Source organism: Astyanax mexicanus, chromosome 2 (assembly GCF_023375975.1).
Source record: "Astyanax mexicanus isolate ESR-SI-001 chromosome 2, AstMex3_surface, whole genome shotgun sequence".
In the NCBI taxonomy this organism is placed as follows: domain Eukaryota; kingdom Metazoa; phylum Chordata; class Actinopteri; order Characiformes; family Acestrorhamphidae; genus Astyanax; species Astyanax mexicanus.
The window spans coordinates 63,021,016-63,046,848 of NC_064409.1; the positions used below are offsets into that span (position 1 = coordinate 63,021,016).

Below are 25,833 nucleotides of genomic sequence, written 5' to 3' on the forward strand. Positions count from 1 at the left end.
GAGTGGCTCTCTGGTAGAGACCCTTATTCACTTTCCAACCCAACACCAACAGGGGGAACAACCCCACATTTAAATCCTTCTATCAAAACAAATATGTTTATCCAAGCACTACCCAAACAACATAAAGCCCACCACATAACCCCAACAAAGAAGAATGGGTGTTTCTGCTGAGCATGCTGGAAGCTCCCCTTAGAGCAGTGGTTCCCAACCTATGGGTCGCGACCCAACCTATGGGTCGCCAAAGATCCACGATGGGTCGCGAAGCCCTCTTGATTTTAAGGGGTTTAATTTTAATACTATATATAGTCTAGGGTAAGCAAAATTCGCCGCGCTGCGCTCTCTCTGTCTCTCTCTCTCTCTCTCTCTGGCGCGCGCGCGGGCGCTCTCTCCGGCAGCGCGGAGCTGAATTCAGCGCGAGGCTGAATATAATAATATAATAATATAAGAATATAAAACTCAGTTTAGTTAAATAAATGAAAATGAGTGAGGGCCTGTAAAGTTAATCAATTATTGTCCAATATTTGGACAGGTTGAGGATTTGGTGAGCTGTTTTACTGATTTGAAACTGAAACTGATATTATTCTTTTTTGTTGTTGTTTGTTTTTATTTTATATAAATTATTTTTTATTCATTTTAAATAGTTGTATTATTTTATTGATCTAATTATTTTTTTCTTCATAAGATAAAAATTCCTTATGTTTTATGTATAAATTTTTCCTTTTTTACGTGTTTATTTTATTCATCTATAGTATTTTATACACTTACATGTATACACTTACAATTATACACTTACATCTTTTACATTTGGGGGGGGGGGGGGGGGTTGGGTCACCAAAGCTTACAATGGTACAAATATGGGTCCCTGAAGAAAAAGGTTGGGAACCACTGCCTTAGAGTATATAACACCTTGCCAATTCTTTCCAACTGTGAAGCATAGGGGTGGGTCTTTCATACTTTGGGATTGTGTTGTTGCTATTGGCAATATTGTTTTGATGGAGAGAAAATAGATTTCACAAAATACCAGGAAATCCTGCATGGAGATATTAAAGTATCTTTTAAAATGCTGAAGCTGAAAAGAAGATGGCTTCTACAACAAGATAATGATCTAAAATATACAAAACCAATATGAACAGCATAAAATTACACATTTATAGCTTTTGGAATGGCACACAAAGTCCCCCAACCTAATTCCTGATTCTGTAAAGTGTCCAGACCTGCCAAAAGTCAATAAACACGAGTATGTAACTTGATCATGAAATTCTACAACAGGATACAGCTTGGGAACATTAACACCTGTATAAGCTGTGAGGTGTTCTCTTGTGAGAACTGAACTTTGGTCAGGCTGAACACTGGCAAAGCGACATGAATTACCCGACTTTGAGTGAGGCATAAAAGTGGGTGGACAAAATATTCCAGTTTTTTAAATTTATTTCTAATTTTCTCCACATTTTCTCCCTCTTTCTTGCCGATTGTTTCAATCATTTGGCTGCTTGACTGCTGTATATCCCCCATCACAAGTGATGCTTCAACACAAGGAGGGTGAAGACTACCACACGCCTCCTCCGACACATGTAAAGCCAATCACCGCCTCTTTTTGAACTGCTGCCAGTGCGCTCGGAGGATAGCGCAGCGGCTCAGTTCTGATACATCAGCTGATTGACATCAACATTTAGAGTGATGTGGGGAGAGAGCGCCATCTACCCACACAGAAAGAGCAAGCTGCATACCCGGGATACAAACCAGTGATTGCCTGATCATAGTGGCAGTGCTTTAGCCTGCTGGACCACTCGGCATTCCATATTCAACTTCATATTCCAAGTTGTGCAAACATTTAGTATTCTTGGATTCACATCAAGTGTATAAAGTGTGTACTGTGAATACATCATAAAAGGCATTAACGCCCACAGTAAACAGTGCAGTGGTTAGTGATGATCGTGACTGGCAGCGTCTGGCTAAAATTGTCCATGTAATTAGACAAGTGACTAAAGTCATGTACTGTAAAACTTTCATTATCTTCAAGGGGAGATTGCAAAAGTTGTCACATGACTTTTTGCATGTCAGTGCTTATGAAACAGATCATAGTATCATACATTTTATTTTAAGTTTCCTTTATTTATAAGCACTTGCATATTATATGTATGACCCTGCTTCCTCATAAGATGTAAAATCAAAAGTGTGTGTTTGTATGTGTGTGTGTGTGTGTGTGTGTGTGTGTGTGTGTGTGTGTGTTTGTGTGCAATGGGGGCCAGGGCGTGACCTTAGCACTCATGTGGTGTTGTGTTCTCCGGTGTGATCTCTTTCTCTGCTGCCTCCTCTGCACCATCTCTCCTTTCAGTGGGGAGGCATGTGATAATGGAGGGGCTTTATGAAGGAGAACAATAGCAGAAGAAGAGGAATCTTCTTCCAGTAATGCACAGCACCAGCAGCCCACTTCCACACACAAGTGCTACACCAACCAGTGATGACAAATATTTTTTTATACATCAACATCCTGCATGATGTACACTTCTATGTCTATGTCTAAACCTATGTACGTTCATGCCTTCTGTACACAGACTACGAACCAATCAGATGGAAGCTAACAGTGATCTTCCATATTTCTTAATAATAAGCCCAACCCCTTCTCAATCAACATAAGGAATGTATTATACCAAATACATTCCTTCTACTGAATGTACTTAGCTACATAGATTGTTGAAGATAAAATAGATTGTAACAGTTGCTGACACAGATGTGCAAATGCACACAGAGCTTGTGTAGTCCCTGCAGAGAAGTACTGCCAATAGAATAGGACTTTTGGTATCGTGCATAATACCATGCATGGGCTAGAGTGATAAAAAGACCCTCAGCACTAACCTCTGGAGCAGTGCAGTGGAACTGTGTTATCTGGAAACATGCTGATCCGTCATCCATATATACTTTTTAGATGAGTTTAAAAGTTAGGGGTGAGGAGCGGTGGTCATCATCCAACATCGTGATCTTAATAATGCTCTTGTCACTGAATGTAATCATTACAGTTACATTTTTGTCATATCTGTCAAATACTGTATATTTTATTTTAATAACCATATTGTTATTTGTTGCATTACTTTTACTAACTTATTATAGTGCTATTTTACATATACACTCAGCAACAAAAAGTTAATTTTTGTGGAAGCTAATGAAACTTTATATCTGTGAATGCAATGAGAATACAGCTCTGGAGAACATTATAGGTATATATTTGAGTAAAATGAACATTGTTGTTTTATTCTATAAGCTATGCATAAAATCTCTCCCAAATTCCAAATAAAAATATTGTCATGTAGACCATTTATTTGCAGAAAATGAGAAATGGCTGAAATAAAAAAAAGATGCAGAGCTTTCAGACCTCAAATAATGCAAAGAAAACAAGTTCAAAAATCAATATTTGATAGACTAACCCTGTTTTTTAATCACAGTTTTCATGCATTCTGGCATGTTCTCCTCCACCAGTCTTACACACTGCTTTTGGATAACTTTATGCCACTCCTGGTGCAAAAACTCAAGCAGTTCAGCTTAGTTTGATGGTTTATGATCATCCATCTTCCTAATGATCTTATTCCAGAGGTTTTCAATTTGGTAAAAACATTTTTTTCAGAGCTGTATATGTATATGTGATTATAATATACGAGTGAAAGGATACATTAATTAGGAAAACTGTAAAATTTAAAGGTGTTTCTAGTACCCTGTTGGTGGCATATGGCGTCCTGTACACTTGTAGGTTGCCAAATCTAGTAGCATGTCTAGCAGGCAACAATCTTTCACCTAGAGGTACACTACCCAAAGGTACATCTGAGAGTTTTTTTTCATAAGTGAGCAGTGGAAGCACGTTTCACCTTTGACACCTTCTGGTGTCATCAGATCACACCAGTAATCATTTACATATCTGTCTGACACATAACTGCACGCCAGGTTTCGCAGTCCAGAGTGCGTGGAAGTTTTTTGTCAATGAGTCTACAACGCTATGTAATGCAATGCTGTAAACAGTGCAGGCGTCACACACACACACACACACGTCCACTCAAATGTACAGAGGTTCTGCTGGTGCAGCGTTCTGAGGTTTAGGATTTGTTGCATAATTGTAAGGATAAGCTGAAGCTGTTCTCTAAGCTCTCACCTTGGCAATGACTGCTGCAGATTAGCCATCTAAGCCAGCGCTGCTTTACACACTCACACACCTGCTCCAAGTCCCATGCAGGTAAATTCACTCAGCTGCACATGCTGGATTACACGCTGCACAATCTTTAAGATGGCAGTTCCATCACTGAATCTGCACTGAATTTTGCAGTAGAGGTTTCTTAATTGATGTAGCTTTACCACTGATTCAATGATACATACTCATTGACCACTGCACTTAAAAAAAAAAAAACAGCAGGAACATTCTCTCTCTGGTCTCCTTATAAACTCTATTGACTGGACAACTCAAAATCATATATTATGTGAGTACAGTGCATTTTTTGAGTTACCTCAACTTTCAAAAAGTCAAAAGTTCTTTTCAAGCTGATGTCTGTAAGTTTTGGGATTTAGGACTCTTTCTGGTGAGAATGGGTAATTGCACACAGCATGCGGAATAATCATTTTAAACTGGGCGGGTGTGATGTGGAATGAGCTACTGAGCTCTGAGTTTCCCCTTCTGAAGTCTCCATTGCTCCACCAGATGCTCACGTTTAGTAAAACTGAGCCAGATCCTCTTTCAGAGGCTGTATGTGTGACGTAAGTACGTAAAGACGTGTGACATGGCCAGAAGAACTCCTGCGAAAAGGGACCTGTCACCCCAGTTTTTAGAATGAATATAGTATATAGGCTTAGCAGGGATGGTTGTTCCAGCACACTGGTACCATTAAACACAATATTTTACCCTTTGTCCACTTAGAAATGCTTCTGCTTTCAGTTTAGAAACTAAATAAAACAGACTGCCACTTTATCTCACTGTAGTCAGTCTGTTGTAATGGACTGTTGGGTGGTTGATGATGAGTCAATGTCAAAAGATGTACTATATTTTTGGTTTCTATTGGTCTGTTCATCAGGAAACCTGACCATAATGTAAAAACCACCAGATTTACACTGTATCAGAAAAAGTGAAAAACAGTGAAATACATCAGTGCCAAAATAGATAGTGGTGCACAGTTATTTTTATACAATAGACTGGAGTTAGATTCCCTGCCCTGGTAAGTATACAAAACTACATATTAGACCATGCCTCCTAACAATATACAGCTCTGGAAAAAATAAGAGACCACTTCAGTTTCTTAAAAATGATGAAAACCTTTGGAATAAGATCAAGAAGAAGATAGATGATCACAAGCCATCAAATCAAGATGAACTGCTTGTATTTTTGCACCAGGAGTAGCATAATGTTATCCAAAAGCAGTGTGTAAGACTGGTGGAGGAGAACACCCAGGGTTCGACCAAGTATTGATTTATGAACTCCTAAAACTTTATTAATACAAACTTGTTTTCTTTGCATTATTCGAGGTCTGAAAACATGTTTAAAAGGAATTTGGGAGAAATGTTGTTTGTAATTTATAGAATAAGACAACAATGTTCATTTTACAGAAACACATACCTATTAATAGCAAAATCAGAGAAACTGATCCAGAAACTGAAGTGATCAATTTTTTTCAGAGCTGTGTCTGTTTATACTTCTGCTAATGCTAATGCTTCTATAGTAACTACCACACTTTAACCAGTGACAATCATTTTCATTGATGGCAAGTGTCAATGTTATGTAAAAAAGTTGTTGTATATAGAATGCAAGTGTTTAAAAGTGTCAAAAAAACTGTTTTGTCTAAGTGTACCTCTGTAGCATCATTAATGTGCTATTTTTTCTGCCAAATGCCATAAATATATAAATTTGCTGGTGAGTTTAATATGCACTTAAAGAATACTGAATTTACTACATTAGAATAGAGCTAATACCCCTCAGTGCATAGACAACATATGTCCAAAAATAAGTATTACTGTGTTTAGTTGAAACCATTCACTGTACACCATTCACCATACACTGATCATTTTCAATATTGTTCAATACTATTTTTATAGTTGAGGAACTGAAGCTGCAGCACTGTAACGTATATGGAAAAGATGGAGAAGAAAACACACTTATATCCATTGATATTTTGTAATGTTTGTATTTTTGTTTCATCTTCACAAAACAGGTACAAGGGGAGGAAAAAGCCTTTGAATAGAACCTGAGGTATTTTGCGTCAAGCAGCCTAAGGTATCAGGATTTTCTCTTAAAAAGTTCCCTATACCAGTTATTCTTGTAGATACGTTCTATTTACACAACATAATAATATAATAATAATAATAATAATAATAATAATAATAATAATAATAATAATAAATGTTGTTGCCAACAATTAAACAATTTCAGCAAAAAAGGACAGCCTGCATCTTTTCATACATGTCTTAAATAATGAAGATAACAACATCTTTAAAAATATAGAGGAAGGAAAGAAAAAAGAACAGACAGGTAATGTGTCACACGAGGAGAATGGAGCTAACAGCAGCACAAGTACAAGGTCAGAGGTTTACCATAGAGAGAAGCTAACTGAGAATACAGCCATAAATAAATAAGCAACCATCGCACATCAAAGGGGCAACACCATTCACATAAACACACACACACACAAACACCCTTCCAATGGGAAGACTGTGAGAAAACTTTGGAACATATAAGACGAAAAAAAAAAAAAAAAAAAGAGGAAATATGTGTGTGTGTGCAGAGAAGAGAGAGAGAGAGAGAGAGAGAGAGAGAGAATGAAGAGTGTCTGAAAGAGTGAGCAAGACAAAAAAAGAAAGCGAAGGATTGTATTTGTGAGAGAAAAAGAGAGAGACAATGGGAAGAGACAGAAGAGCAAATGAGACAGAAAGGATATGATGTTGTGTGAGAGAATAAGTGAAGAAAAAAAAATGTGGGGGAAAGAGAAACAGACAGAAAAGAACCAAAAAGAGAGAATAAGGGACTGTGTGAGAGAGAGAGAGACAGGAAGAGTTAAAAGGAGCGAATGAGGCATAGAGAAGAGAAAGGGAGTCAGACAGAGTGAGGGATTGTGGAAGGAAAAAGAAAGCAGGGAAGGCAGCAGGAGAAAGAGAAAATCTGAGAGAGAGATAAACCAATAAGAACAAATAGCATGACAGAGAGAGAGAGAAAGACAGAGAGAGAGAGGGAGAGAGAGAGAGAGATATTGTGTGCGAGAGAGAGTAAATGAGGCTGAAAAAAGAGAATATGGCAATAAGGTAAAGCAGTGAGGTTCTGTGAGAGACATGGTGAGAGAAATACAGTGAGTGAAACTGAGTGAGAGACAGAGCGTGAAAAAGAAAGAGCGAGAGAGAAAGAGAGAGAGAGAGAGAGAGAGAGAGAAAGAGAGTTGTGCAGGTAGTCAGAGCTCAGAGACGGGACTCATGTGCAATTCCCCTGAGCTAAACTGAAGCATCATGTGCTGTTGTCTGTGCCACACTACAAGTGTGGACTTCATTTAACCCAACGTGAACCCTGATCTACCTTGCCAGAAAACAGATAACTGAGACAAGATGACTGGTAGGCACCGCTAACGTGTCAAACTAATACCTCATGTTCAAAAATCGCCTGCGCTTACAGGAGTGAAGAAATAAAAGCTCAAAAATACTCAAATCTATCTGATGATTTGGATTTAACAAGGTCCATCTACATTAGTCACTCACACTCCATCCATCCATACACAGTCATCACACAGTCGTCTAGAAACAGGCCCAAGCTCACAATAAATAAATCATAAATATAAAGAACAAAAGGGGACAGAACCCAAACTAAGAGTCCCTGTCAACAATTTTATGATCTGCATTCATCATAATGTGCTTGTAGATAAAAAAGAGCTCCAATCTGCACATTTTACATCATTTTAGCTCATACAGGCTTATACGTTTTCAGAGCCATTCCTGTAAATGATGAAACCATGCTAGCTAAATGCCCCAGCTCATTACACAGTGCAGGGCATCAACACGTGTGTGTGTGCTAATGCTAATGCAAATGCAGAATCTACTGTATATAAAAGCAATGTGGTACCCTTGTGATGAGACGCTCCATCAGCTCCTTTCTTAAAGCAACAGAAAGTGCATTAAATACCAGGTGAAGCCATTTTAATAATCACTCTCTCCCTTATAGATGAAAAAGAGGATGAAAAAAAGATGAAGAAAATAGCGCATATTGCTTTGCGGTTGTGTATCAGTTTTGTGAGTGATTTTATAAATACCATACAGCCACTGAGGTCAACATCAACAAAAAAACAATGAAAAAAGCAAAACAAAGGATTTCACAATCATTATATTATTTCTCATTACCAGAATGAACAGGTATAATAAATTAAAACTATAACTGAGAGAATCAAAACAAAAAAATAATAATAAACATTAGTCCATTGAAATAACTATGTATAGCGTATATCTATTCATCTGTAGGGGAAACCAGCAGCCTCGGAACATGCTCAGTGTGAGAACAGTGGGCGGCAGTTCGTTTCATGCCCTCCCATTGTACAGTGAGGGTAGGGGGGAGGTGAAAGGGGGGGGGGGGTGAAATATGGGTAAAGGTAAGGAACAAACACAGAGAACAAAAGAGTGACAGAGGGCACTGCAGGAAAACATCCACAATGCTTTTCCTTCATAACAACATTCCTGCATCCTCCTCCAGAATTCCACGCTTTCTGGGATACAGGAGCAGAGAGGACAAAAGCGATACACAAAGCAGCCTTCATTTTGATCAGCGAGAGTCTGTACCAGGGCTTTGAGTCTGTCTGTAGAGGCCCCCCCCCTTGTGCTGTGGAGGTGTAAATACAATATCAAGTCTTGTGATAGAGTAATACCAGGAGTACGCATGTGAATCGGAGGAGACTGAGCCATGCTTTTATTTATTCTCAATACACTGTGAGGGCTGGGCTGGTAAAGCTTCATTTTTGTTTTTTATTTTGGAGAGGAAACATGTCCGTTAGGAGAGTGCAGGGTTCTGTGACTGGGTTTGGTTGTGCACATACAGTATGTACAGCAGTTCATTCCTAGTCCTTAACCCTCCCTAAGTCCTAGTGGGATGGAAATGGCTTGAAAACACTGGAGACAGAGTCAAATCTGCCCGCATCTAGCTCTGTTAACTCCAAATCTCAGAGACAAACACAAAAGTTCCAAATGTCCCATTTCTCAGTCACTAATTTCAGAGCCTTTTTAGCATAGTTTGAGCCTACAAAGCTAAAACAACGTAAATCAGCCGGCCCTCGCCGGTCTTCCTCAGTTCCCCTCGCTTGTAGGTGGCACCTGTCCGCCTTCATGCATCTCAAACCCCCGCGGGCAGTGTAGTTGTCAGGACACCTCAATTATCTCCATGCTGCCTGAGAAGCTGGACTGCTTCCCGATTTTGCCAAGTTCCTCCCGTGAACGTGTCTCCTGTATCCCCTCCTCAAACTCCATCTGGCAGCTGCGCCTTTTGAACTGCTTGTCGGTTGAGCTGCCACCGGCAACAGGGGCGTCCTCGTGCCAGCTCGCTCGCGCCTCCCGCACTTCACCTGCTTTCGGGCGCAGACGCACCGCCTCGCGTGGCCCAGGGAGGGCACCACAGCCCAGAGGCCCGGGAAAGTGCACCGCCCCAGCACTGCCCCCTCCTCCTCCTCCACTAAGGGATTCGTAGAACCAGGGGGCATCACCGGTGGGTGTGACGGGCGTGGTGGCCTGAGCTGGGTCATGGCTATTGGAGGCTTTGTCTGAAAATAAATGGAAAAAAAAACTTGTGAGCATGAGTGACCCACCCATTACCCCAAACCAACGCTCAACTAATCATGCACAGCCAAACGAATAAGAACAACTGATCACAGTGTGCAGAATCTTACCAATGAACTCGTTTGTTTTGTCCAGCCAGGATAAAAATTTCTCACAGCCAGTTGGTGTGACGGGTGTGGTGGCTTGTGCCGTGTCTCGATGTTTGGTCCACATGGGTCCTGTTCCCAAACCAGGCAAGCCGAGCAGCATGGGGGACTTCAGGTTCTCATCCAGGCTGGGACTCTTGTGCACAGTGGGCTGACCTGAGCCGAAGCTGAACGAGTGGACAGGTGAGCTACCAGCACTGCCGCCATTCTGCTTGCTTTTCCTCCGCGAGCGTGGTCTCAAGCTGCTCTCCGAATCTGCCAGGCATGGGCTGTCTGAAGCCGAGGATAAATGGCAAATACCGTTCGTTGCTCTGGCACTTGGGCTATCCAGCTTGCAGAGCTTTGGGACGTCCTCTGCGTGGACGGGCGTGATTCGTGGACACTGGCCAGGTGTGTAGACGGACTTGATGTCCAGTGAAAAGGAGCGCTTGAGCCGGTTAGTGTCCAGGATGCGCTCGGCCGACAAGTTGAGACCGTTGAAGCCCTGCTGGAGCGACGTAGGGGATGGCAGCTTTGCCTCGGACTCTGATGAGGTCTCAGTCTCCCCATCCTTTCGAGCGTCCTTGGGCTTCGAAGCAGCATCTTTTCTGGGTTCTGCTGCTTCGCCAGACTGCTCGTTCTTCTCATGACCCGAAGAGAGTGCCTTCAGCAGACGAAGGCCCTTCTCAAACTCCAGCAGCTGACCCAAGAAGTTAAAGTTGGGTGATATTGAAGGCCGGCGGTCTTTAACAAACCTGGAAAAAGGAAGGAAAAGGTTTATTTTACCATTCTTGGTCATCTTATGCAGAAAGAACAATTTATTAAATCCAGAGTCCTAATGTGACCTTCTGGAGTCAACAGAACAAAACACTGAGTGTTTTGAAACAATACAACCGCTATTGTTTACACATTTCTATGTGAGACATTTTTATGACTAGGGAAATAGCTCTAATATTACAAAGGTCAGAAAACAGCTTTTTACAGCGTGCAATTTAAGCTGCAGCGTGTCAGCAGAAGTTTACCTGTACGCGTCATCTGATGACAAGCCCATTGTCTTCATGATGTAAGCAATGGCGATGGTGGCAGACCTGGAGATGCCCGCCAAACAATGGACAATGACTCGGCTGTTGGAAACCTTGGCTTTGTCTAAAAAAGGCGGGGGAGAAACAAACGTGAGTGGACACAAAAGACCACCAAACACCCAACTGACAGGCCAAAGAAACAGCACATCTAATCTCTAGAAAATTCTGGACCAAACAATTATGTTCTTCCTGGTGCCTCCTTAGGGCAAGCTGCTCATTTTTCATGCTAGCTCCTCACATTCCAGGTAAAAGCTGTGTTTTCTGCTCTGATCTAAGAGCGTGTGTTACCTTGATAAACCCTAATCCTGGCAGAAAGAATGGTCTTAAATGTCTAGATAGATCTCATGATAGATCTCAAATGTCTCTCTTTTCATCTCATATGAACCGTTTGGACTTGAACACCTTGTATATCCACAGAACCTTACCGATAAACTCGTTAGTCTTCTCTAGCCAGGGCAGGAGCTTTTCACAGTAGTTGTCATTGACAGGAATGCGCATGAAGTGGCTCTCGGAGATGAACTCTGGCTTAGGACATGTGTTACTGGCATTAAGCACATACGTGATGCCATTCTGGGTCATCAGGTCCTGAGAAAGAGGATAATATGTTAGCATTAGCGATTTGTTATATCTCGAATAAGCCAAGACATATCTTTTGAGTTTGCTTTTTTAGTTCTGTCCTATTATGCCTATTTTATACACTGATATACTGCCACAAGTCCATGGGAAAAGAGCAAAAATTATGGGACACAATACTAGTTCCTGTCCCATGACTTCTTCCATTTCTCTTTAAAGCTTTAAAACAAAAGCTCAGTTAAATGTGGATGTGATTTTTGCAAGTCACTTGTCTGTTTTGCATGGAAAGTTTTAGCCAGATGCTGCCCGTCACAATCATTACCACCCACTGTGCTGTCCACTGTGGGTAGTAATGGCTTCTGTGACTGTTACTGGTAGACTGTGGATTGATGATCATTAAATACTTGCACAACTTTCTGAGAAAAAACTCCGAATAAGACTGAATATGATATAAACTATTAAAACAGCTAATTTAAACACTTAATAATGCTGAAATAAATTCCTACTGCTAATCACCTTGTTGAGCACATCTTTCTGCGAGCCCAGGTAGAGATGGGGCAGAATGCGCGTGGGGCCCACATTAGCCACTGGCAGGCAGGGCTGGGACAGGCTCATGGGCAAAGTGGCCACTGGCTTCCCCTCACACAGACCCGGGAAGCAGGAGGAAAATGCTGCAAAGCCGCCTGTTATAAAAGAGAAAGAAAGAAAAAAAGAAAACACGTGAGGAATGATGAGATCCAACACACACAGACACATTCTTCCTGCTGTAAAACTATTAGAGAGATGAGAAAGACTGGAACATCTGCATTCTGTCACTGAAAAAAAAATAAATCATGTCAATCTGGACAGGCGTCATGTCAGCAACAGCTCTCTGAGCTTCTGAAGCAAGCCTTTAAAAAACGCAAAAGAGCAACTGCAGAAAGGCTCTGTCACTCACTGTACACAGCTCTGCATAAACACAGAAGTCAAAACCAGTTTTAGAGGGAGTAATTATATTATGAGAACACAGAATGAGCTGGTTGGTAAATTGCATATCACCAGCAGACAGCAGGGCATGTTTATAATCAAAACACACCACGCAAGGGAAAATCAGTTATCACAAGCAGGATTACATCATTCTGACCACATGCCTTAAACACAGTGTATTAGCTCATGATGGCTAACAGAAGACAGAAGAGTAGCCATGAAGGCCACGTTAAAAAAGAAGCTGTCTAAAATACGATACTGCAAAAGTGAAAAAAGTGAAAAAAAAAAAAAAATAGTGGCAACATATATAATGTAAATAAAGGATTTAGTTAATGTCTTGCGTTAAAGATGATTTGTTTAGAGGTGTTTCATAAAATCCCCTGTAATTCCTTGGTTGCTCCATGGAAAGCACCAAGAAGAACCTCATCTAGACTGTAATTTTACCACTGTCACAGTCATATATACTTCATAGCTCTAAAATAAAGGTTCTCACTAGAAAAAAAGCTTCAATGTACATAATGCTGTACTGTCAGCGGACTATGCTAGGTTCTTTTGGAATGGACATGTTCACACAATGCAAAGGCAGGCCTGTCACAATAATTATGTTATTAAATTATTGTACACTGACCTCGATATTACCCATTGTGTTTACTTAGTGAGGAGATCCCATGACTGTGATTATTCTTATTAATTAAAAGTTCATTGTTTTTCAGATGGCACATTTGCATTGTTGTGCTATTACTGTATATTGTCATTTTATTAAGTGTAATACAAAGTGGTCATAAACATACTAATAATAGGGTTTTATCATCATTATTTCTGGGACAATATACCGTCCAATATATATAGTTATTTTATGCATAAGTCTATGTAAAGGCCAGATAATTGTGTTAATCTGGTTTTGATTAGAATATATAAGACCTATATTCTTAACATTATTTGCTTGAAAAATGTTGGGATGCACTGAAATGACAATCTAAGGCCGAAAACTAAATGAAATGACTAAGCACTCAGCAATTGCTAAAAACTGAATATGGTTTTTCGAAGGTTTTCATTCATTTGACCATGTTTTCACAATTGCATAAACTTAATAGTCTAACCTAATTTTAACCTTTAATCTTTCTTTTCCAACTAAGCACCATTGTTCAGCGCTTGGTGGTCTTTTCACTTACTCTGCTGAAAACTAAAAGTCTTTTATTTGTCATTTTTAGATACATAATTTTGGTTGTCCTATATTCGGTGCATCCCTAGGAAAAATGAATTTTTAATCTATAAATGTGCTGCTGTCTCTTTAAGAAGCAGGCGGCTCCGGTTCTGGCCCTCATCTCTCGCGGCTCCCTTTCCTGAATGACCTAATATCCTCTACTGAACAATCACGTCAGGCCCATAGAATGAGGGAGGCCACAGGTGCAGGCCATGCGCTGAGGCCTTCCATTCAGAGGTGGCTGCGGCTACAAAGGCCTGACAACTCTCACACACACATACACACCCAGATGTGAAGATACACACACACACACACACACACACACATGTACACATGTGGTTGAACTAAATTTTTTAAAGTGGTTGTGTAATGTGTCCTGGCGGGCGCTGGACTGGGGGATAAAAGGGAAAGTATTTGGGTGAGCTGCTGCAGTGCTTCAAGGAAAGCATGAGCTTGTGCAGATGGGTTTAGACCTTAATCTCAGATGAGCTCCATGAGAATCTGGGACACGTTAACCCTGGGAGCACACACACACAGACACATGCATGCACACACACATACACACACACACACAGAACACAGCAGTCAGCCAGAGAACTATGACATCACTGTGTCCACACAGCCAGGAACCAGAGCAAAGAGCAAGTAAGAGTGACAGCACAGAGAGAGAGAGAGAGATACAGAGAGGGAGAGAGGGAAGAAGAGAAAGGGAGGAGCTGCAGGGAGGGGGAAGGGACTAAATGCAGAGAAGTAAAGAGAGTAAAATGAGTCAAGGCAAATAAAGGCAGAGCTGATAAGCAGGTTTTTAACAAAGAGCGAAAGAGCCGGTGTTAAGCATGACATCATCCAGCCTTCACACTCGAGTGGATAACCACACTTCAACAAACAGTGGGCGACAGCGGCGGGCTCTTCCAGCTAACGGACCCCGCTGAACACCTGTCCCCATCTCTGCTGCTCAGTAACCAGTGTGCCCACCCCTCCCCACCACCCACCTTATCAGACCCACTCGTCTGTTGAGTCTCTGGCCCTTTAAGAGGCTGAGTGGCAGCCTGTCTGTTTCCAGCTATTAATGGCAGCGGCTGGGCCGATGACATCAGCACTCAGCGCAGCAGCAGAAGGGGGTTTTGCATGTCACTTCAGGCAGAACTGACGGGCCTCCGAGGCTCAATTTCCACTCAAAAGCCCCACAGAGGGATGAATGACTGTTTCCCAAATTTTCCACGACCCCCATCCTAATGTTGAACCTTTGCTCCCCCTCCTCCTCCCACCTCCAGCCCTGTGTCTCCCTCGCCCCTTCCTCCCCACGGTCTGCCTGCTCCCCCCTTCTTCCAGCAGGGCCGCTGACATCATCGTTCGCCAGGGCCAGCCAGTCGCTATGTGAACATTTGTCAGTAATACCCATGAGAGAGAGAGTGGACTTTGCACGCTTTAGGCCTTGGCTGCCATACTGCCCCCCCCTCCTCTTCCTCCCTCTCCCTCCATCTCTCTCTCTCTCTCTCTCTCTCTTCCTCCTCCTCCTCCGTTCTGCAATGGCTCTCCCCTGAGCTAATAGCAGAGGCAGAGAATAATGTCACAATTAGGGATGTCCCGATGCAGCCTGACATATCGCCACTGGAGCCATTCCAAGTGCATTTTAAAGGGCTAATTTAGGCTATATTAAGCCCGATCAGATTCTGAGCCTTTGTTAAGGACATGTCGCCTGTAATAAGTGGTTTATAAGGATTTATTCCTATTTGCTATTTGGACAATGGTAAAGCTAGGCTTTTTCTTCTTCGTCTGAAGACACAAAATTATCTGCATATGAACCTTGAGTGTTTTGAGTGTTCCAGGGAAGTGCCTTCCTTACCTACTTTGCACATCTGAGCTGTCACAAAAAATATTAATCTAGAATAACAGCTTCACAGGAGAAAAATAAAACCTTCTTAACTTTCAATTGACATCTATAAAAACATTTCTATTGTTCCATTTATTAGATTTATATTGTGTCAAAAGTGAAAAATGAGTAAATGTAAATTTTAGTAAAGAGGGCCACAGTAAAACTGCTAATTTCTTTGTAATTTCTTTGCAAAAAAAAAAAAATCATATTAAGGTCTAGCTTGTATATTGATCTAGAATAGTATTGCCACATGTCTGACTATAGTTAGCAGGTGAATTAAGAAGCTAGTTATGTTAATAACAGTGCTAGCCTATTTAATGAGTTTTACTGATCAAGAATACATTATCTGTCTGCTGCATATTTAATTCAAATTTTATTTTATTTATTTTATTTTAATTTTCATGCAGACAAAGGAATGTTTGACTGTTTGGAACCTAGGATCTTATACATTGGGGCAGTGTTCCAGACAGAGATTAATATTATTTCTTGGACTACACAGCATTTTGAAGAGGGATTGGAGATTCTCAATTGAAATAAAAATACGGTCTTTGATTAGACTTAATCCCTTTCTGGGAAACTCAAACACAACATACCGTAAATGTGCACTGGCTCAGCTAAAATGAGTCGATGAGATGAGCACATTCCTATTTAGAATCTGTCAAAGCACGGATGTAATGGTCCTATCCCATCCCACACTGTAAACAGGCCTTGTCCAAGGCCTTCAGACCCAGAACAGGATGCATAAACCACATAGTAAAGCACCAAGCCCAGGACGGGGAAGCGGAAACGGGAAGGATCTCTTAGACAGAGAGCTCGGAAATACTTCTTTCCTTACGGTCAGAGTTTACACTCCTCTTATGCAGCTCTCAGGCTCTCAAGTCATCCGTCATTACAGCTTTATATAGCGTCCATAAAGAGCAACACGTTCCTGGACGAAGGCGACACAAACAGGAAGAGATTGCTCAAGTTCGCCTGAGATACGGGTGTTGTTAGAACGCCAAACAAGAGGAAATACTGAGTGGAGAGTGGTGTGTCCATGTCAATCGGGTTTTATAGCAGAGGCTGTAGCTGAGAGCTATTTTTTTGCTATTTTTCGGCCCAAATGTTACACAACGTCTGCTGAAGGCCTGGCTAAATCTGGTACAAGTGCAGCCCAACAATAATGTCTGTGTTTGTATGAGACGAGGGAATGTGTCCAGCACATACTGGCGTCTACAGTCATTTCTACTGTAATTGAACAGCAAGTCATTGCTCTTGAATCCAAAAGTAAGTAGATGCCCATTACATAGCTTGGTCCCATTAAAATAACACTGTAGTCATTCTGGAAAACGCAAAACATACCCAAAGTGACACATCCACTGAGTCAGTTATCACTCACTCGGACACATATTACATATACAGTAAACACATTACACACACACAGACTCACACAGACACAGAGAAAATGTATTCACTATACTTAAACCACTACACCCTAACAAATGACCTGCCTCAGATGACATCATTGACATCATTTCTGCACTCTGTAATTGTATAAGAGGGCATCAGTGAGTGCTCAGGGTGTGTGAGAGCATGTGTGAGCGTACATCTCGAGTGATTTATGCCACTGTCAGGCTTGAATTGGAGCAGCTGACTTGGAAGCCACTCACTTCCTCACACTTCCTCTCCACCCTGTGTATCTGTGTGCCATCTCCTCTCTCCAGAGCCCACCAGCCGCTGGTGCTCAGCTTTGGCCTGCACTGTGTGAAACATGGACATGTACAAAAGCAAAGCACTCGTTTTGGGAACACTCCAGCCAAACACAAGCTGCAGCCCTTCATCCAGCTCTGAGTGGCTGCATCAGTGCCGGCTCTCAGCTGCCACCATTCACACCTCAGCAAACCCAGCAGATGATGTGGGATAGCACTGAATCCTATTATTGTAGGGGTTTGTCACCAGCGTGGGATATTTATATCTGTACAAACTGCATTTAGGTGTATTTTAACTGTCAGAATTCACACTTAGCTCTGGCACTGAAGCGGATATCGTAAAAATAGAAGGTGCTACAAACCGTTGCTATGCAGGAAGAACCAAATTTAAAAAGATATATACGTATAGATTGGTATATTATGGTATATTAAGATTTAAAGATCTTAATATACCATATACAGATGGAGTCTTGATGGAGTCACTCAAAAGAATCATTTGTAGCACCTTTATTTTTAAGACTGTAGCATAAGTACATAAGCATGTATTTATCGTAGCTCATTAAAATAGATGATTTAATCACTGTATTTTTACCCTATTTTTCCAGTTTAGTTGAACTACTTAACAATAATACTCACTAGGACTCTTAACCCAACCCCACATGAGCCATGCTGTCAACATCTTAGTCTGCTCAGCCACTCGGAGCCCCGCAAATTAAATTTCAACATAATCCACTGTGTAACCCACTACACAATCACATTACATGTTCTTAGATCCCACACAACTGAACCAGACCTCCATTCATACACTACATCCATTAAACCTGGACAGGAATGTTCACCATTACGTAGACAAACCATTACTGTCTGCAGAATCACTACAATAAACATCATTATTGTAATGTATATGATTTTGTCATGATCCAAATTGAATTAAAGAGCCTTACTGAGCTCTATATATATATATATATATATATATATATATATATATATATATATATATATATATATATATATATATATATATATTGCTCAGATGGCACATTACACAGTCAGCATACAGTGTTTTTTTTATATTTGTTTGGTCGGAAGCCACAATCTCTTCCAATTTACTTTCTACCAGAGAGCAGATCCCATGTACTCGGGATCTCTTTCATATTGGTGTTTAAAATACAATTGTGCAGTATCATCATCATCTGTATGTGTGCATTATTGTACATATACTTTTTGATAAAGATTTATGATAAATGGACTAATAGAAAATCTCAAAAATTACTTGGAATTCATTTTTTTACACAGACGTCCAATAAAAGCTATTGTCTTTCATTGGAGCTTTCATTTTTTATTTTTTTAGTTTCAACATTTTTCCAACAGCTACAATATGCCTAAACTACCCATAGATTAAAATGGTTGAAAAGCAATGGTTAATAAAAGAGAACTATAATTTGCATTTTATCAGCACTCTTTTGAATTATCGTTATATCTGATATAATCAATTATCCACTTAAGTCAACAGCCATAGTCATGCCCCAGCTGGATGTTTTCATTGGTTAAAATAATGTATAAAGGGGGAGGGGAGCATTTGGACACAGAGTGCATTAACCCTGCCGTCTGACATCACTCCACATGCCCTGCGTGTGTATCTTTTCAGCCAAACTCTCTCTATAGGCTCTGCCGCACACACACACACTTCCATTCACCGGCCCCAGTCCAAAGGCATTGATGGAGCTGAATGGAGCTCATACAGACCCCCTCACACAGACACACACACACAGAGACACACACACACACACACTCACCCCCACCCCCAGCTCTTCAGCCTCCAGATGCAGAAGACATGACGCCATTGAGAAGCAGCCTCCATCTGTCCCCCTCCATCTCCCCATTTGCACACACACACAAACACACACACACACAGACACACACTTTTATTACCATTTCAATGAGGCCTGTATGACATCATAGCACACATGCACGCCGCACAATGAGGAACATTAAGAGCAGCAGGGCTGGTGCTGCATGTCATGCTTGACAGATTAGCAGAGTATAAAGTCCGGAGGCGCTGTATATCTGAGCCATTAACTGTTAGTTCTATAACCGACACGGCGCTGCTTCTTCCCGAATGCAATCCAACGAGCTCACATGTAAGAAGCAATCCTGCAATAAAAGCCAAAAACATGATAACAGCTACCGTTAAACTGCTGCTCAGTGACAAAGCACAATGCAAATCCAGTGACTCATATGCATACACACTCCTGTTTGCACAAAGACACACATTCTGTAAAGCACACACATACACACATACACACACACAGCGCGAGCAAGATGTGCACAATTTAATGGTACATGACACAATGAGTGAGGAACACGTATATCTTTCAGGGTTCGTTTATCAGCATACATCATTCGTCCACTGAAGCTCTCCTTTTTTCTTTTCTTTTAACCCTCAGCAATGGTGACCTTCTGCACTGTGCAGCGCAAACAACTTTACTTTTACACTTTTCCATTAGAAAAGTGAGGAAAGTAAATAACATATGAAAGTATGCATGAAATGTGCACAAACACAACAGCGTACATACGCAAGATATATAAATCACTTTTAAACTGTTCACTCTATGAGTTTGTGCAAAAGAAAGACAGAAATGAAAGAAAAGAAAGAAAGGGAAATAGTGAAATGAATGAAATATGACAAAATGAAAATAGTAAAAAGGTAAAAAAGAAAATAAAAATAATGTAAGACACTGAAATGGACATAAAAGTAAGGACATTTTATTTCCACCCATTTTTGGACTGTTTGCATTCGTCAAAATGTGCAGCTATACTCAACAAAAATATATATCACATATATGATAAATATATAAAAATATCAATTTAACTTATCTCTAAAAATGCAACTTTATAGGATGATAGAAAGTCAATGTGAAAAAATGTGTTTCATTTTTAAAGCATTTCTATTGGTCTGTTCGTCATACAATTTGAAAACTATTTAAAGAAAAACTGTCAGATCTAATTATGCCAAAACAAGAAAAAACTAAACAAATAAAAATGAAAATACAAGTTTTTTATAAAAAGGTTTTTGCATTACATTCAATTATTATTTTTTAAATGTTCTTGCAAAGTTTTTTTCTAAAACAGCACAATAAAATCCCTAAAATTATAGAAATAAAAAAAAAGAAGAAAAAAGAAAGAAAGAAAGAAAGAAAGGAAGGGTCACAGAGGTGACCGTTAAAGGGCTGGAAAGCGGGTCATCCCCAGCTTTGCCCAAATACACACCTCTGAGCTCTCTCGCCTCCTTCATCCTGCGCACCCTGATCTTCAGCCTCATGCCTGTGCGCCGACCAGAGCCTGACCAGAAGCGCTGCTCAGGAGAGGCTAGCACCACGTCCAGAGGCATCCGCAAGTCCACCAACCCACGCACCCACACACACTCACTCACTCTCTCGCACACCGCAACACACACAACTACTGCTGCTCCTGCTCACAGTCCAGCACAGCAGTGCAGAACAAGGCGCTAGGCATTATGGCCAAAGAATAAAAAAAAGGAAAAAATTGGAATTCCAAAAAATGGAGTTCTGACCAAATCTGTGCAGGAAGAAAAGGAAAAGTAAAAGAACAGCTGTGTCCACTCGCACGGAAGAGAGATGGAGCGCAGGAGACAATCCTGATCCTTCCTCGATCTCACTCTGTGTGGCAACAACTGAAAGTGGAGCTCCCTATTGTTGTACACGCTCTCTCTCTCTCTCTCTCTCTCTCTCTCTCTCTCTCTCTCTCTCTGACTGACTCTTCCCCCACCCTCTCTCTCTCTCTCTTCCTCTCTCTCTTCCCCCTGTGACCTAAGAGTGAATGAGCTCATTTGCCGTGAGTACAGACTGCTTGCTCTCTCTCTCTCTCTCTCTCTCTCTTTCTCTCTCATAGACTCAGAGCAGGATCCTGGCTCATGTGTGAGGCATGCAACCACATTCCTTACTCACCCAGCAAATATGCGGCCACCTTAGGGGCCCACTGGATGGTTTTCAGCGAAAACTCGCTTTGCGTCTCAGACGGCTGGGCTGCAAGCGTGGCGTGCGGTTTTTGAGCATGAAAGAAGCCTAGAATTTCAGTTTTTCATGGCTGTTGTGTTGGAGTTTGGATGCTGTAAAATGCATGGCTTGAGGAACATTGAGAAACATGCTCTTCCAATTTTCTTTAGTCAAACATAATCCAAGTTCTCCTGCCTGCTGTTATCCACTTATACCCTTGAACCCTATTTTTATGATTCAGTTACAGTATTATCCAAAAACAGACTTAGTTAGAACTATTATCATTCATTTGTTTACATTAAAAAAGAAACATGTTTGATGTCCCTCAGGGTTCTGTTTTAAGGTCTATAAAACTTTTAATTATGATAGTACATTACCATATACAGTACATGGCTTAAAACATTAAAAGCTGCCATGCTTCTAATTTAGTTTAGCTGACATTCAGTGTTGATTGTATGTAGACATTACCCACAACTCCTCTCTGCTTTTATTCACCTAAACTCCTGAACCTTGTGTTCTTGGTTCTGTTATAACCCAAATGCAAATTTAAAACTAGTTTACAAAAGCATGTTTGACGTCCCTCAGGGTTTTAACTTAGGATCAACTAAACCTTTTTATTTGTAAATTTTTTTATAATTCTATTTCTAATTTTTACCACATTTTCTCCCCAGTTTACAAGGTCAGTTACCCAACCCACTCATTAAGATTCCCCCTCACAGATGCCTTGTTCTGATCAACATCACTCTTTGGAGTGACTCTTTGGAGTGATGTGGGCAGAAAGCGCAATCTACCCAACCAGAGAGAGCAAGGCCAATTGTGCTTTCTCAGGGCTCTGGCAGCTGATGGCATGCTACATAAACAGGATTCGAACCGGCAATCTCCTGATCATAGTGGTAGTGCTTTAGACCTCTGGACTACTCAATAGTTTGTTACAACACACAAGGTTTAAAAGGTAAAAACACCATCATGCTGCTTAATTGCTTTGACTGGCATTCAGTGCTCAGTTAAATTTGTTTACTTAGAACCATTTATTTACTATTTAAAATAGCATATTTGATGTCCCTCAGGGTTCTGTTGCATTTTAAAACTTTTAAAAAGGACAATACAATAAAGAACAACATACAGGGTATCAAAGGTTAAACACTACTACTTTGGCTGACATTCAATGTTGTTTGTGCTGCCATTGCTTATTTCCAAGAAAATATTCTATTACATTACATTAAATAGCCCTTTTTTATCAGAGCAGCTACATTTAGCATCATGTGCGGCCCCAGTATAAATGCTGATTAAGGTTAAGCCCCGCTGTCCTATAGCTCGCTCGGACACAGAGGGAAAGGCCCTTGACTGGAATGGATTATGACCCACTAAAAACTGCCCTGAGATGCTATCGCTTGCGCCGGACAACGGCTTTAAATAGGGAGGCTGCTCATTCTTTCCATGTGGCCAATTTACAGAAACAGCCACCATCTATGCGCATCTATGCACGGTGACACGCTCCAGCTACAGAACTGCTCTTAGCACCAGCAATTAAGAGAGGCTGAAGGAGGCAGTGCCATCTACAACATGCGGCTAATCAGTGTGATGTCTGTCACCAGCTCTGTGTGCAGGCCTGGTAACAGAATGATGGAAGCATATGGCTGTATGAAGACACAGACACAATGCCCTTGGCTGCTCTCGGCCATTCTGCTCATTTGTACGAAGATGCTATAGACAAAGAGTTAACTCATTAAAGAGTTGTTTGGGTGCATGAAGCGTTAATACACCAAGACGACCATCAGCCGTCTAATGCTACCAGAACGCTGTCCCTCACCACTGACTACTGTAGGTCATTTGTAGTGCTGTTTTTGGATGATGTTAGCAGGCGTAAGTAAGAGAAAGTGGCTTAGGAACAAGGACATATTTTATACTGTTATGAATAAACACAGAGACATGGTAAAAAAAACACTAACTTTTACTTAATTACTGGCATTAGGTGTGGTTTCAATTTGTTCAAATTTAGCTCTACTCTATTTTTTGGCAGTACTTCTCAACAGGGACTAGACCAACTTTATATGTGCATGTGCACATTTGTGACAGCAGTGGGTGCAACTTAAAGTAGCTAAATTATAAAGGGTGTTAGGAAACAGTATTATTTTTAGGTAATATGTTACAAAAAATATTTTTTCTTTATAAAATGATGACAATAATAATAGTGTAAAGATGCAATTGTCTTCATTCAGGCTCTTCACTATTATTACAGTAATGCTGTTCTGTCACTGTACTTCACATTAATACATCATTCTGTACTTTGTTTACATTAAATCTTACAGGAATTAAGTGAAAGCCAAATTAAAGTGGATGTTAATGGAGGAGTCCGACACCCTGGAGCAACTCTCCAAGCTGTTTAGACTGACTAATCTGTTGCGGGTCCTCCAGGTTTCTTGTTTTGATTACAAATACAGGCCAGTGCCACCTCACGCTACGGAGAGTGATTTTGTGGTACACAAGGCGAAAGCATACGTGCGTGTGTGAGCCTCCTATCAGCTATAGTATTTTTATGGTGCGTTTAAGTGCATATTTTATTGGTGCAGTTGTTTTCTGACCTTGGTTGGAGTGTAAGGACACTAAGACCTATATGTGAACGCACAAGTCTCAAAACTACATTGCTTACATACACAGGCATGCCAAAAGTCATGGGATAGCGAGTATGTAGACAGAGCCGCCCCGTGGAAGTTGTGTGGTGTTATCTTGCTACTAAGGCTGAATATCAGCCTGTGTGCTTATGGCAAGCCAATGTGAATTATCAGTGTGAGTTTGAGAGATGCCTTATAATGGGTGCCAGACAGATTGGATATTTAATTATAGGGCTGCACAATTTATTGTTTAAGCATCGTCATTGCGATGTGTGCATGTGCAATAATCACATCGCAGGACATGCAATTGCATGCCATTCTGTATTACATTGTAGTGACCAAAATATTGTAAGCAGCCTAGAGAAGAGCTGGAAGCGAAACAATATTTTTAAACTTCTTCGTCTTAATGAGTGAATGATAAACCTGCAGTTTATGTAGTTAAGCTTTATGACAGCATTTTGTAAAAACAAACATAAAAAACAAGACTGTGATCTGTTATGGTGTTAAAATGACACGTGCAGGTTGGATGACCACTATAGGGGTTTGTATGTGATGGTAATAAACAAGGAAGTAAGCAGGGACCTAAGTGGCCACTATAAGCCTGTGTAGCATTAAAAAAGGCACAACACTGGCAGTAAAACTGGGCCTCTTACCTGTGTCTGTGGGTCAAAGAGAATTTAATGCAATAGTATTTTGCATTTTTTTAGGTAACAGTGTAATCAATGCAGTAGAAATGCCCAATACAGACAGATGCACTGCATCTCTACACAACTAGACTGCTTTTATGGTGCCAAGGAAAGAAAGGATTAATTTAGTGTGTGTGTGTGTGTGTGTGTGTGTTTGTGGGGGTAGAGGGGACTGCAGAGTTGATGCTGCTGGTTACGGGCGTATCAGTGACATGTGATCAGCGGGTGGAAGGGAAGATGATGTAATGGTTGTGGAGGCCCCAGCTGTCGAGCCCGAGGTGTGAGCTAGTCTCCGGTGGGGGAGCAAACCTAAAGCCAGCCGAGGGGCTCCTATCACTCAATAAGAGCCCCAGGGGGTGTAGGTTTGTGTGTCTCAGTGCATGTGGTGCGCAGAGTGTGTGTGTGTATGCATGTGCATGAATGTGTGTGTGTGTATTAGACACAAGAAATGTGTGTGTGTGTGTGTGTGACTATGTAAATCCTATCAAGCACAATAAATGAAAAGCAGGCCACAAGGGATGTACAATACATCAACATTCTTATTGGCAAAACGAGGAAATATTGATTTTTGGCACAGGATTTAGAAAATTGGTGCTTCCCAAATAAAAGCCACAGCAGGGGGGGCAGGCAGGCGAGTAATTTTCATCTAGATACACACAGGTCTCAGTGTGGCTGAAAGACATTGACAAGAAATGTCAGTACAAATAAAAATAAAATAAAATAAGGTACATATTATCTTTTAAAATGATGTCCAAATATTTCCAAATGGAACTGATCATCACTTTAGCAATCAGAAAGGGGTGTACAGATTGAGAATTAGGGCAGTAGGTCAGTAGTATTCTTGTTAGGATTGCATGCCATCAATATATATAATAATGTCATTTTAATGCTACATATTATAGATGTGCAATCTGTTTCATTTTGCTTTCCAAATCTTCAGAAAACATCCCTGTTCCAGACATATAAAAAAATTACAATAAATAATTTATAGTTTACAGTAATTTTCTGCATTACTGGGCTTTTAGTGAGTTTTACATAAACAGATGTTACCAGTGGATGATGTACCAACCTATTAATTCATCTAAGAGAGATATATATTAAATATTTTTAGTTTTACACAATATCAACAAAAGTACTGAGACAAACCCATCAGTTCTGTTGCTTCTCTGTATATTCTTAATTAAGCATGATATAGAAATGATAGACTTCTCCATTTTAGTGGTGGTTTGCTCTGAGTTCATAC

General features: G+C 40.7%; 1 protein-coding gene across 4 annotated transcripts in view; it reads right to left on the minus strand.

Moving 5' to 3' along the window:
- Positions 1-6,136: 6,136 nt before the first annotated feature.
- The window catches only part of dusp8a (dual specificity phosphatase 8a), a 71,334-nt gene continuing 51,637 nt past the window's right edge, over positions 6,137-25,833 (minus strand). For 3 of the 4 annotated variants that reach the window (XM_007228082.4, XM_022672121.2, XM_022672122.2), the window contains exons 4-8: positions 12,059-12,225; positions 11,395-11,554; positions 10,910-11,033; positions 9,873-10,642; positions 6,137-9,746 (exon numbers count right to left, since the gene is read on the minus strand). In XM_007228082.4, coding sequence (XP_007228144.3) covers positions 9,349-9,746; positions 9,873-10,642; positions 10,910-11,033; positions 11,395-11,554; positions 12,059-12,225 — 1,619 coding nt within the window. In that variant the 3' untranslated portion in view covers positions 6,137-9,348. Of the gene's footprint in view, positions 9,747-9,872; positions 10,643-10,909; positions 11,034-11,394; positions 11,555-12,058; positions 12,226-20,546; positions 21,057-25,833 lie in introns of those variants that run through there. The other variant, XM_007228084.4, reaches the window with a different exon arrangement.